At 46.0% G+C, this 13,552-nt stretch overlaps 6 protein-coding genes across 6 annotated transcripts; 5 read left to right on the top strand and 1 right to left on the bottom strand. All coding sequences in view use genetic code 12, as the record gives it.

Moving 5' to 3' along the window:
- Window positions 1–3,012: 3,012 nt before the first annotated feature.
- CJI96_0003502 (uncharacterized protein) lies at window positions 3,013–4,146 on the top strand (the record flags this gene model as incomplete). The annotated part of the gene is made up of 1 exon (XM_029032662.2): window positions 3,013–4,146. The coding sequence occupies one exon, from the start codon at window positions 3,013–3,015 to the stop codon at window positions 4,144–4,146; it is 1,134 nt and encodes a 377-aa protein (XP_028892977.2).
- Window positions 4,147–5,228: 1,082 nt separating this feature from the next.
- On the bottom strand, window positions 5,229–7,859 carry CJI96_0003503 (uncharacterized protein; the record flags this gene model as incomplete). Its single annotated transcript, XM_029032661.2, has 1 exon — window positions 5,229–7,859. One exon carries the CDS (start codon window positions 7,857–7,859, stop codon window positions 5,229–5,231), a length of 2,631 nt encoding a protein of 876 aa, XP_028892976.2.
- Window positions 7,860–8,226: 367 nt separating this feature from the next.
- Window positions 8,227–9,618, top strand: NRP1 (Nrp1p; the record flags this gene model as incomplete). Its single annotated transcript, XM_029032660.2, has 1 exon — window positions 8,227–9,618. The coding sequence occupies one exon, from the start codon at window positions 8,227–8,229 to the stop codon at window positions 9,616–9,618; it is 1,392 nt and encodes a 463-aa protein (XP_028892975.2).
- A 287-nt stretch (window positions 9,619–9,905) lies between these two features.
- On the top strand, window positions 9,906–10,316 carry CJI96_0003505 (uncharacterized protein; the record flags this gene model as incomplete). Its single annotated transcript, XM_054702127.1, has 1 exon — window positions 9,906–10,316. The coding sequence occupies one exon, from the start codon at window positions 9,906–9,908 to the stop codon at window positions 10,314–10,316; it is 411 nt and encodes a 136-aa protein (XP_054558102.1).
- Window positions 10,317–10,641: 325 nt separating this feature from the next.
- Window positions 10,642–11,358, top strand: DPM1 (dolichyl-phosphate beta-D-mannosyltransferase; the record flags this gene model as incomplete). The annotated part of the gene is made up of 1 exon (XM_029032659.2): window positions 10,642–11,358. One exon carries the CDS (start codon window positions 10,642–10,644, stop codon window positions 11,356–11,358), a length of 717 nt encoding a protein of 238 aa, XP_028892974.1.
- A 415-nt stretch (window positions 11,359–11,773) lies between these two features.
- UBA2 (E1 ubiquitin-activating protein UBA2) lies at window positions 11,774–13,540 on the top strand (the record flags this gene model as incomplete). The annotated part of the gene is made up of 1 exon (XM_029032658.2): window positions 11,774–13,540. The coding sequence occupies one exon, from the start codon at window positions 11,774–11,776 to the stop codon at window positions 13,538–13,540; it is 1,767 nt and encodes a 588-aa protein (XP_028892973.2).
- Window positions 13,541–13,552: the final 12 nt, after the last annotated feature.

The following is a 13,552-nucleotide window of genomic DNA, read 5'->3' on the forward strand; positions in this document are numbered from 1 at the left end:
TTTAGGGATTAGCATTGCTTGCATATCGACTGTTTCATATGGAAATGAGCCTGATGTTTTCGCAGCTAAAAGTGGCTCGTTGCAAAAACGCCCTCCCTCACTTCTACCTGCCTCGCCGTGTTTGCAATGCGAGAGTCTCTTCTGTGAATCCTGAACAGCTTCAATGCCCTACTTCAATTGCCTACTTCAATGCCCGATTCCGGTACCATAGCCAAGACAGGGTCTACTCCGAGATTTAAACGAAGAAAAGAAGCTCTTTAAGATTAGCCTCTGGCGCATTGCAGAGTTACACAAGGCATTTCTAGGCGGCTCGTCGAGGTGAGTGTGGGCATATCGAAGCCGCAGGCGTCCAAACGAGAGATGCTTCGAGGGTCTCTACTTCAATTTCAGGAACAGCGCACATGGATGAATTTAGGCGGACGGCTGCCTTCATTGGGCTCATAAGGTACGAGCAGAAAATGAACGAGTTGCAGTGTCCTCTCTAAGCCATTGGCGGCTCCCATTTTCACTACAGGAAGCGAAAAGAATAGTTTCAGCTAGTGAACCAAATGGGGGCTTCTGACCATTACATGACTGAAGAGAACCCTTCCAAGTCAATTGGCAGCAAGCGATGAACATCGTTGAACCGTAGAGGCTAGCCAAAAGAGGCCACCTCTTGCCGAAGGTCTGCGGCTGCAATCGTAAACGCAAACCTGTAGACCGGCACCGGCCACACTTAGGAACCAGTCAGACAACGTCTTTACCGAAGTACAGATCTGTGCTTCTATCGAAGGGTTCTTTCACCGAATGTTTCGGAAAAACATCCTGGCTGATTATCCGTACGGAGATAGTCGAGTGTAGATGCCACCCTTCAACAGAAGTAGCCCCAACTGTACTTGTGCAGTTTTGAGATCCATTTCGCTACGACGCACAGTGGCCGTTGATGCGAAATTGAGAGATACCACACCCAAAAATGGGTGTTTTTTCGGAGGAAAGCTCCCATAGATTTACTAGTTTTTCTGTTAAGGCACCCAGCAACTATCCGATTCCATGGAATAATCAAGTGGTTCTGGAATGCACCACTTTGTCTCTAAGCCCTCACACCGAGCATAGATTGCATGGAAAATAGTCCTTCTTGCTGATGGTCTAGCCAGCGTCCTAGACAGTACCTGTTTGGTGGTGTTTCTTTCTAGAATGAGCAAACCCTACCAAACAGAGCAAGATCACGCAGACTTAGCCTGAGATCGTGTAACACTAGGCCTTACTCTTTCAGGAAAGGCTCGAACTTAAGGGAGGGTGTTCCTCACCAACACGAAGCTTTGAACTCTCGACAGCAGCGCTTTTGTGCAACTTATGTTTAATCGACATGTAAGATGGATGACATGTTCTCTTCCCTGTGAATCCAGTGATGTAATTTCACTCTCGACTTCCCCGCTACCGGTCCTTCATCAGATAATGTGAACTTCAGAGGTAATTGAGTGAAGAGGCACTTCAACAATAGCAGCGCGTGCCACGCTTCCACCTTTCTTGGAAACAAATTAACTCTTCTTGCGTTGAACTATCACGTCTTGATATTTTTCCCCTTTCGTTCGGTGTTTGAGATTTCCACCAGAACAGCCACATCACTCTTGCTCCGAGACTCTCTATCTCTCTATCTCTCCATGGGGAACTTCCATGGGGCTCTTCTACCAAAGGTGCTTTGCTGAGCACAGCCTTGTGCCTATGTCGTCGTATGCTTCTTGCAAGAAATTCTGAAACGTCTGAGTTCGTGTTTGTGGCATTATCCACTGGATCCACAACCAAGTCCGGATTGAGGCTGGTAATTCGAAAGCAACCGACTCTGCTACAAAAATAGATTTTTTTTTTTTTTTTCTGCTCCAATGGCAATTGTTCCACCTGGAGATAAAAAAAAGGCGAGGGAGGCAGAGCCTCCAACACGCAAGCAAAAACGACCTCGCAGACGCACCACATCCGCAAACAATTTCCCTTTCAAAAAGCAGAGGTGGACTAGATTTGCAAGCTGTTTATGCGGGTAGACGATCAAGCGGTACAGGTAGCGCAGGTTCATTGAACAGGACAGGAAGGTGGCTTTTTATTCGTGCCTCGGCTGCTGCGTCCTCGAAAAAAGCCTCCTTCCTGTCCTGTTCAATGAACCTGCGCTACCTGTACCGCTTGATCGTCTACCCGCATAAACAGCTTGCATATCTTTTCCACATAACCGCCGCCACTGCCGTGGATTAATTGGCGGGCCGTTGCCCAAAAACTCGCTCCCAGACTCAAGCCGCCGATTCCGGCCTCCACGTATATAAGGAGACACCTTTGTCCAACCATCGGCTTGAAATCCATCATCGCCGCACCTGCTGCAAGAACACCTGCTTTTTCCTGCTGCACATCTGCAACACACCAACACCTTTCCTTGTTTTCACGCCAAAATAGCTATCATCCTTTGTTAGCGTACATTACATTGTGCAGCCTGAGCCCACACGAGAAGCCACCCCATCGTCCTTTTTCTTTTTCCTAATTTTTTTTTATTTTATTTTATTTTATTTTATTTTATTTTATTTTATTTTATTTTACTTTATTTTATTTAATTTTTTTTTGTTTTAGCCTTTTCGCCTCTTCTCGGCGGCTGCATTTCACCGACTTTTTCAAGGCAACCTTCCGATTTCGTCTTGCTGCCTGTGGCCAGCACACTTGGGTTCCCACTTGGACGCTCTTGTTTATTAATTCCCCACTTTCCCCTTAATTGGCTTGCTCGCTTCCTAAAAGTTGCGTGTGGACGGGTATTACCGCCTCATTTCACGTTCGCAGCTCCCCCATTTAAATCGAGACGTCCCCTCTCACTCAATTGAGGGCTCTTGTCGCTACTAACACATCAAAGCGTCGACTCCATATATAAGGACACCAACGGCACTTGCAGCCTGAAGGTCACTTGCAAGTCCTGTTGCACTTTTTCAATTCGCTCCTTACAAACCCGCATATCTTCACTTTTACCTAACTTCACACCCTCATTTACACCGTTACCACTCCTGGATGACATCCTATCTCGACCTGCCAGCACCCAAGCCTTACAAAATCGACAATTTCGACATTTCAAGTCCAGACATCTTTGCTGACCCCGTTTTCAATACCGAAACTATTCACTCTCTCACCACCATCCCTTTGAAATTGGCTGCAAAACTCACGGTTTCTCACTCTTTAGCGAACATCATGGAGAAGGATAATTTCAAATACGATGAATTGTATGAGCAATCACCAGAGGAAATGCTTCACCAGCACCTCCACTCGAGTTTTGCAAGGCAGGATATGTTTGGGCTGCACAACGATCCTCAATTCGGCCTTGGCATGACCAGTCTGTATTTGGCACCCGAAATGGACCCTCCTCTTGACCATAGCTTCATGGCTCTGAGCTTCACGGACTCACCGGTAGAAAATGACCACGTTTCTGGCATTTTTGACGTTGCCCATATCGGCAATAATGTCGAGTATCACGGTGATAATTTTTATGGCTTTGATCTTCACCAACCGGTTCCCAGAAGAGCTGCCTCTGACACTTTCGCTCCCCCGCCTTACAACAACCCCATTTATCATGCTCAAGCAGGCTCTCCCCCTACATCATCGGCGTCGTCAATCCTCACACCCGTGTCGTCTGTAGGGGACGAGCAAAGAAGCCAGATTCCCAACTTTAGATTCAATGGGGTTCAATTAGACTACGCACCTCAGCGGCCCTTGAAAGCTACGAAGCCGCTCCAATCTTTTTCGAGGCCTGGAAATAAGCTGAACAAATGTGGTGTGGCGACGACGAGAACCCCTAGAACCCCTATAAAGCTCAACAAAAACAAGCCTTTTTCTAGTGCTGAAAAAATCATAAATGAGACTAACATTGCCAATCGCTTGGAGCCGCTGCAACAATCCTTAAGGCCAGATCTGGCCAAAGCGACAAGCTCACCTGGAGTCCTGCTGACCTCAGCTTCAGGCACTTCGAGATCATCATCAATGCTACCACTTGAATCAGCGCTTACAACGAGGCTGTCACCCCAGGTTAAACGGGCCAAGAGAGATCCAAAACCGGCCAAACAGACTGTTGACAAGGCTGTGCCCACGCTCGATGTTCAGGATCCCCAGCCAGTTAAGAAAAAACATAGAAGACGCCATACTCAGAGGTGATCTCGCCTGGGCTGCTGGATTTGCCGTATAAAACACCTCAAATGTGATGAGACGAAACCCAGTTGCAAGCACTGCTCTAGGTGTGGAATTACCTGCGACTATAACCCGGAGCGCCCGGACTACGTATTAGACAAGACTCTTCGACGCAAAAAGCTCGATGAGCTCTCTACTAAGCGGCGACGGAAACTGTCATGAGTCATGTAAATATTCTTAGAGCTAAATTTTGCGTATGTATTCATGTTTCTGTTCCAATGTAACTACATCTCTCAGAGGCCACTGTTGAGGCCGGAACGGACCTTTGCAGCGGCCCAAGAGCCGCAACACGCGTGCAGCTGCTTACGGTGGGTGGCTCACGTCTGTCTCTGGAGGGCGTGTGTAGGTGCGTCTCCACTTTGATGTTTTTCGCAACCAGATAGTTTCAAGAAACACATGATAACCAACAAATCTCATATCCGTTAGTCCAGAGACCTACGCGGCCAACCTCCTCAGTCTAGGGGCACGTCAATGCAAAATGCTGGCTTTGTTCTTGCAGTTTAAAAGAAAACGCCCTATCGCGTGATATTTTAGCCTTTGTTTTTGGCGGATCCTGCTTGTATCGTCTCCATTGTGTCTGTCGTGAACAGGCATATTCAACAATTGTCCTCCACAGCCGAATGACGTAAAGCTCGCTATAGTGAGACATCCCTAGAATACGGGCATCGAGTCCAGAACCAAGCTGTGAAGGTATATTAGCATAAAACAAACACAATTCATGTAAAAGGAATGAATATAGTAAGAGGACACAATCTCTATAACTTTACGGAGAATGATGCGATGTTTGCCAAGTGCTCGATGAGCCAGCATTACATATTCAAAAACTTCAAACCGTCGCATTCTCCAATTACGAAAGAGCATAATGGGGTGGTTGCCAGCATTCCTCCTACCATGCATGGTTAATAACACCCGCCTTGCTTTTAGCTTCACCTCCAAGTAATGATGCTCTGCAGTTCCGTAAGCTTACGATGCGACCAAGTAAACGTTATTTACCTACATGTCGCATGCAAGGTTTCGTCAAAGACCCACTCAGCGTTAGAATGTAACGGTTACTCCCATTCTGCCGCCTCAATTCTCTTTCGGATAATGAACTCACTAATTTGATTACCATCACCTTCAGTGGTTTCCATATTCTCCGCATCTGCAGAAGGTCTTCTTCGAAATTCAACCATCGAGATATGATCACCGTCAAATCCAATCCATGGGCCGTTCAAGGGATCTCTTAAGTACGGGTGAGTGTAGTCAGTAAATTGCTCTCTTTCCTCGTCGACAGTCGAAACTTTACGGCGGTGCCGTATCGCGCCTGAGCAGTAAGACACAGAAAAATCTCCATCAAGAAGAGCAGAATTCTCAGTCTGTGAATTTGTGAACTCCGGTGTTAAAAGTGCTTCATGCAAACCCTCATTATCAGTCTGTGACGATTGCATCGGTTTTCTTGCCGTGAGACTGTCGGTACTGAAATTTGCAGTTCCCTCATATGGAGAGCTACGAGAATCAGCGACAACCAGCAGCGAGTCATCGTTGAATTCCTTATCAAAGTTATTCGGACTTTGTATAGCTCGAAGGGCGATGAAATCATGCAACGGTACATAGTACCGTTCAAAGTTCCACCAAACAAGAAGAGTAACAACGAACAAAGGGGTGCAAAGCACAGAAAGTAATATAGCGCCCTCCAATGCCAAAGTACCGCACATGAAAAGTTGAAATATTAAAAGACCGAACATCAAGCGTCGGGTTATCATGGGCCACACCTTTCCTGTTGAATGAGGTGGATGGACAAAACTGTAGGTCAACTGATACTTATAGACAAAGTGACCCATCACAAAATAGGCAAGCCCACAGGCAACGATTTTAGTCGAGACGACCGAATAAATTAAAATGATTATAAATATTAGGATGTGTTGTGGAAGTTGAAGACCGAAGTCGAACACTGGTGGGGTAAAGTAAAAAAACCGATAATCTCTCGGAGTTTTGAGAAACATATTTTTGAGTAAAAAAAGCTTCCCGACAATATTGAGTATGAAGAAGTCACCAATTTGAAGAAGCCTGACTGGAAACATTGCCAAACCCTGTAAAAGAATCAAATCAGCATAGAATAGCGACAACTTCTTCAATGAACTTGCCAATTGAGAGGCAAATCTCGTTGTATCCCCGATTGATGTGAAGTAGTCCCATAAAGTACCAGTGATTGTGAAAACCAAAAATAAAATAAAGAAGACGAAAAAGAAGTTTTTCAGTAGAGCTGAAAGCTCCACTTCACTCGAGGATGCGTAGCCCTGATGGCGAGATAAGTAATTGTAAAAGTAGGGGATCAAAACGTTGACCATCGAAAATAACATTGGGGGCAAGATACCAGTGACAAAAGTGCTAAGCCATTTTGATTCCGCAATCTTGTGACCCAATTCAGGCCAAACCTTCGTGATATTCTTCACATCAATAAGGGTGGATAAAGACGTCACTAGAAAAAATATGATTGAGTAACTCAAAATAATAAAAAAGGTGATCATGTAAGATTTGAACGCTTTTTCATACCGAGATAGTTTTAGATTTCTCCATTCGATATCTTTGGCAGCAGGCGCCAAAGATACCATTAATTTGTAGACCCTTGGATCAAGGACCGTCTGAGCGGCCATCTGTGCGGAGGCAACCGAGTCCATGGTAACAAACGCCGATGGCGTTAGGGAGAACCCCAGGTCATCATCGATTGGCATTGTAGACGTTCTCGGGTCGTATTTGTTTTGAAGTTTCACAATCTCTTGGTCCAAGGCAATGAGCTGAGAAGCAAGCCCATCTATTTTTCGTCTGAGAGAAGTCTTCTTGGAAGATTTCGCAACTGGAAGCTCAGGGGCATGTTGTGGAATCACACGAGGCACTCTGTTCTGATTATAGAGGTCAATCTGCAACCCATAGTAGCGAGAGTAAAGCCTCTCCAATTCGGAAATCAATCGATGACGCTTGTCAAAGAGGGTTTCCAATGGAGTCCAATCGTAAATGAGTTTGACGTCAATTACGTGACCGATTCCCAAATCTTCAATGAAATTCTTGAGGAGAGCCAGATCATTTTGCTTGATTAAATTTTTGGGAATGCCTTCGAGTTTGATTGTACGGTCAGTGATTGAATCCTGTGAAGCAAGATACTTTTGGCGAGTCTTTATCACGGAGCTTGTGAAATCAAAGAGCTTGAAGTAGATAATCGCCGAAAACATCCAGGTAAATAGAGGGTACACCCATAGATATCCGGGGAATTCGTCACCCATTTGCGGTTCGCGATAAGCAGACCCTTGAGCTACTTCTATGTTATCCTTGTCGTAGCTGCCTGTGTAAATATAGCGTACGGGACTCAACACCAACAGCCCCCAAAGCGCTAGAAGCAAAAATATGTAGACGCCCATCTTGAAGAACGTGAGAACGGCATAGGCATCAAGTCCCAGGCATTCGAGCACATCATTCTCAGTGATGGCCCATACCGACAACACCCACATGAATAAGTCATTGGGCAACGATCTCTCCTTGATCAGACGCTTTCGTAGGGTTCGAACCGCGTACATGTGAGGCCATTTCCTTCGCAAGAAGCAGAAGAGTAAAAACATCGACGACCCAATGGCCAACGAGAGCACAAGCTGGGTTTTGAACACGCGCAGCTGGCTCGGGCCATAGATCTTGTTATCGTCATCAGGCATGATCCTGAGAAGCGTTTGTTGGAGCGCTTGTGATTACGCGGTTAAAAGTATGTCTTGAATCGCTTACGGCGTTTAGTGCAGGATGTTGCTAGATCAGCGATCTGGAGAGGCTCAAAATGACCCCTAAAAAAAAAATTAGCATTATTGGGGATCCACCAAATTTCTTCTCAGCTTATACTTCCCCCATTTGCACACCATTTGATCACTTCCAAAAGAAATCCATCAATTGGAATCTGCCCCTGCTTATTCAACCCTTTGTGTAAATCTCGCTTCTTATTCGGGCCGCACCGCTCTGTACACAGAGAAAAAAAATCACCGAAAACCTTAGCTCCCACTATCTTCACCAACTCCACTCCATCCATAAATCATGTCAGACATCTACGTGGTCGTCCATCTTGAGACCACGTGGGACGCTCCTCTGCACCAAAGCCATCTGGCTCGTCATACGCCTTCAGAGCTCCGCAGTCTTTCGTGGTGTATTGTCGATGCAGACCTGTTGGAGCAGCTGGCCCCACAGTCTCTACACGTTGGAGTGAGCGATGATGGCGATCTGCCGGCGTTGTCTTTCAAAGAAGCGATTTGCGCTTTCGACGAAAGCATCTCGAAGGCAGTGGCACAGAAGGATTTCTCTTTTGTCACGACAGACATGCACAACTTGAGGGTGGCCTTGCCCAGGGAAGCTAGAGATAGGCAGGTGGTACTTCCAGTGTACTTGCAGCACCCGAGGGTGTTTGACTTGTTCAACGAGTACCTGAAATGGCAGCTGACACACCCGGAGGCAATGAGTTACCCCTCCCTGTACTTAAGTAACTTGGTGACGGCGTTGGCGGTGGATGTGCCTGAGGATTGGGCATCTAAGGACTCGAAGGTGCCTTTGGTAGACATTCATGCAAAGATTTTGGCTCAGCTAGCTAGAAAGTCGCTACCTGTTGAGGAACACCCCACAGTTCTTACCAAGCCTTACGATACTGCTCACGACGCAAAGGTCTTCTTGGCCGAGCGGTCCAAGATCTTATACTTGTCCAATTTGCCTGCTGATACGACCCAGTCTGAGCTAGAACTGTGGTTCACGCTGTACGGCGGTCGGCCCATTGCCTTTTGGACGCTCAAAAATGTTGACAGTGACAGCAAAGCACAAAATAAAACCAAGGGTATTTGTGGCTTTGCTGTTTTTGCAAAGCACGAAGAAGCCGCCCAGTCACTTTTTATGAACGGTCGCTTGCTTAATGATAGAGTGGTCGAAGTGCAAGCTTCCTCCACGAGAGTTCTTGACAAAGCTGCTGACTTATTGACACCTTTCCCGCTGTCCAAGAATAGACCTCGGCCTGGTGACTGGACATGCCCTTCTTGTGGGTTTTCAAACTTTCAGAGAAGGATTGCCTGTTTCCGCTGTCTGTTCCCCGCAACGAGTGCCGTTGTCATTCAAGAGCAGATGTTCCCATCCGGTGTCGACTCAACAAATCCTCAGTCTCAACCAAGGCGTCTCAAGCACGATGATAAACAGGCATCAGCGGCATACGGAACATTCAATGACTACTACATGGGTTCTCACATGAAAGCGGGCGCTTACAATACATATGGTGGTCCTTATAATCACGGACACATGAATATGAACGGGAATGGTGTGAATGGAGGAGGAGCAGGAACAGTGGTCATCGTTCTCATTACGGCAACAGTGTGCCATTCAGAGCAGGTGACTGGAAGTGCACAAATGAGAACTGTCAGTATCATAACTTTGCCAAAAATCTGTGTTGCTTGAAGTGCGGCAGGGCGAAGCCCGCTTCAATTAATTCAAACCATAATCACAATAATCACTCGAACAACCACTCCAATCTGAATCACTCGAGCAACCAACATCATGGTCACCATAACAACCATAATAATCACAACAACCATAATCATGGAAACAATGGAGGTCATAATAATAGCGCAGCAGCTGCTGCTGCCGCAGCAGCTGCCGGGTCTATTCATTCTGTGAATACTACAGCTGCTGCAATTGCTGCTGCCACTGCTAGTGGCCAGCCTTTGAATCTCAGCAACAGCTTCATGGGGCTTCAGCAGCCACAACCACATCTGTCAAGGCAGGGGTTACATGGATCCCAGTCTTCGTCATCATCACCAGTTCATGCCGGTGGGCTCTATTCGAACATCTCGCAGTTGCAGCAACTCCAGTATCCGCAGAAGCAGGGTCATTCTGATCATAATACGGAACAAATGGGCCAAGGCGTAGCTCACTTGCCCCAGCACTTGGCATTCTTACAGACACAATCAGTCTCCCCACAGATGTTGAGCCAGCATCGTCAGAGATCCAACCTGTCAGGTGAGGCTCACAATCCTTATGCTCATGGCTCGAGCATGCCTATGAAAGGAGTCCACACAGACGACTCTTTGCTCAACGGTGGTGGTATAAATCTATTGGGCAAGCAGATGGGCTCCATGACTCTCAATGATCAATAAATGGGTCTAACTTGATTTTCTATACGGTTTATGAGGAGGGAAGGTTTTATACATTGGTTCTTTCAACTCTCAAAGTGGGCTAGATCTACATTGAGCACAAACTCGAGAGCTGATTTAACCACTTTGGTAAGGATATATATATAAAAGAACATAGTAGGGCAGAGTATTAGGTTGTTTAATGAACATGTAACTCTAAACTGTCTTGTGGGCTCAGGCACACTCTGCATATATTTGCAACCATATCCGGCACACGGGATCGAACACGTACTCGTGGTGAAGCGCATTTCGTTCTAGGGTAAACTTGAACAGAAGCGAAGTGATCAAAATGCCTGACAAATACTCGATTATTTTGCCAACGTATAACGAGAAGAAAAACTTGCCCATTCTTGTATACCTTATAAACAAAACCTTCACGGAGGAAGAATTGGACTGGGAAGTTGTCATTGTCGACGATAACAGTCCTGATGGAACTCAAAAGGTGGCTGAGAAGTTGATCGACATCTTCGGTCCCGAGCACATCCAGTTGAGACCAAGACCGGGCAAATTGGGTCTAGGTACTGCTTACGTGCATGGTTTGCAATACGTGTCCGGTAACTTTGTGATCATCATGGACGCTGATTTCTCGCATCACCCAGAGGCTATTCCAAAATTCGTTGCCAAGCAGAAAGAAGGCAACTACGATATTGTTACAGGTACACGTTATGCTGGTGACGGTGGAGTGTACGGCTGGGACTTGAAGAGAAAGTTGGTTTCCAGAGGTGCCAACTTCTTGGCCTCGACTGTCTTGAGACCACACGTCTCCGACTTGACTGGATCGTTCAGATTGTACAAGAAGGACGTTTTGTCCAAGGTTATCAATGAGACAAAGTCGAAGGGCTATGTTTTCCAGATGGAGATGATGGTGAGAGCCAAGGCTTTGGGCTTCCAGGTGGGCGAGGTACCTATCAACTTTGTCGACAGATTGTACGGTGAGTCTAAGTTGGGTGGTGACGAGATTGTTCAGTACTTGAAGGGCGTTTGGTCGTTGTTTGTCAGCGTGTAAATTTCGGTGTATACTACGTTATAGCATAAATTGAGAGATTTTGCAGGAAGACGGGGTCGCCACCAATCTCGTGCTTTCTGAACAGTTTAAACAAGCGATAGAAGGTTTATTTGTGTCGCTCCTATCTTGCACCATATTTCACAACATTTTGCCGCCAGTAAATTTCAAGAACTGGAGTGTCTCATTTTTTACAATAAGTTGCAAGGAGAGTTGCACTTACACGAGAGATTTGGAGCAGGACAAGAAGCAAAAAAAAGTAGGAGAATGAGAATAAATTTCAAAGATAGAGCCTCCTGGCTACTTCGAGAGACCTACAAACACAGGTCAGTGTGGAAGCGTTGCTAGTTTCGCGACATGCTTTCTCTCACACCGCTCACACAGAGCTCAAACTGAAAAACTACAAGTCTGAAATTTTATGGCCAAAGACACCTACCTCAGAAAAATTCTCGGGACCGAGAGGTTCAACCGCATCAAGGCATCAAAAGTGCTTATGGTCGGTGCCGGTGGAATTGGGTGTGAATTGTTGAAGGATTTGCTTCTTACTGGGTTTGGGGAGATTCACATTGTTGATTTGGATACTATAACTTTGTCCAACTTGAATCGCCAGTTTCTTTTCCGCCAAAAGGACATAGATAAGCTGAAATCGTTTACGGTGGCGCAAGCAGTGCAGAGTTTCAACTTTTATGACTGCAAATTGGTCCCCCATCATGGCAATGTGATGGACACAGATCTCTTCCCACTTTCGTGGTGGACACAGTTTGATTACATTTACAACGCTCTAGATAATTTGGGTGCCCGTCGCTACGTGAACAAGATGGCTCTATTTCTTCGGAAGCCCCTCATGGAATCGGGGACAACAGGCTTCGACGGTCAGACCCAGCCCATATACCCATACAGCACCGAGTGTTTCGATTGCCAACCCAAGGCTACTCCCCAGACTTTCCCAGTCTGTACGATTAGATCAACTCCCTCACTTCCGGTTCATTGCATAGTGTGGGCCAAAGAATTCTTGTTCACGCAGTTATTTGATGAAACTCTGGAGAAGGAGGTTAGTCAGGCAGAACTAAGTAAGGAAACCGATGACCAAGAAGAGATTGATAGAATAATACTGCAAGCCAACGAACTTCTGTCTCTTAAAAAGATGGTGTTTGACGACGACTTTCCCATAAAGCTTATTGTCAGAATATATAAGGATGATATCGAGAAGTCGCTCAAGCTAGAAACGCTTTGGAAAAACAGAACACCTCCCGTCCCGTTGGAATTTGAGGACCTTTATGCTGACGACCTTGATAAGCTTCTCCAGGATGCGGGAAACCTCGATCTATTGTCGCAGGATACCAAAACCTGGACGACCCTAGAGAACCTATACGTCCTCTACAAAGCAACAGAAGCTCTCCAGGCAAGAATTCGCTCAGGAAAGCAGAGCGCAATCAGCTTTGACAAGGATGACGAAGATACACTTAACTTTGTGGCTGCTGCTGCCAATTTGAGATCAGAAGTCTTTCATATTCCATTGAAGTCCAAATTTGACATCAAGCAGATTGCTGGCAATATAATTCCGGCCATTGCCACTACCAACGCGATCATAAGCGGCTTCTCGGACTTGGGCTCTCTACTGTATTTTGACAAGACTTTCACTGCAGAATCGGCGAAAAGTGTTTTCATATCAATCAAGCCAAACAAGAGAGTCACCTCAGCTTTGGTCGAAAAACCCAATCCCAAGTGTGCCAGCTCGGGAATCTCTAAAGGGATCTTGAGACTAACCAAGAAAGATTTAGCAATGACTCTTCGTGACCTAGTCGAAAAGGTCACTCTGAAGTACGGGTTTTCAGGAGACATATCTGTGATTCTAGGTGAAGGGAAATTGATCTACGACTTTGACTTTGATGACAATGCTGACAAACAACTCAACGAGATTGCAGGCTTGAAACAAGGCGAGGTTCTTCTTTTCCAAGATGAAGAGGAGGAGCTTGAGAATCTCGAGCTTTACATTCAAGAGGTGGAAAAGAATGATGGCCATCCACTTCCTAACCTCCATCTTAGGGCCAAGGTGAAGACAGAAAAAGAACTTGACAACAATAGCGAAGATGAAATGGACACCGTTACCATTGTCTTGGATGACGAGCCTCCCTCAAAGAAGAGAAAGATGGATGTAACTGCCGAAGAGCTCACTTTAGACTAGAGTGAGGAAGTG

The sequence above is a fragment of the Candidozyma auris genome, chromosome 3 (genome assembly GCF_003013715.1).
Source record: "Candidozyma auris chromosome 3, complete sequence".
In the NCBI taxonomy this organism is placed as follows: Eukaryota; Fungi; Ascomycota; class Pichiomycetes; order Serinales; family Metschnikowiaceae; genus Candidozyma; species Candidozyma auris.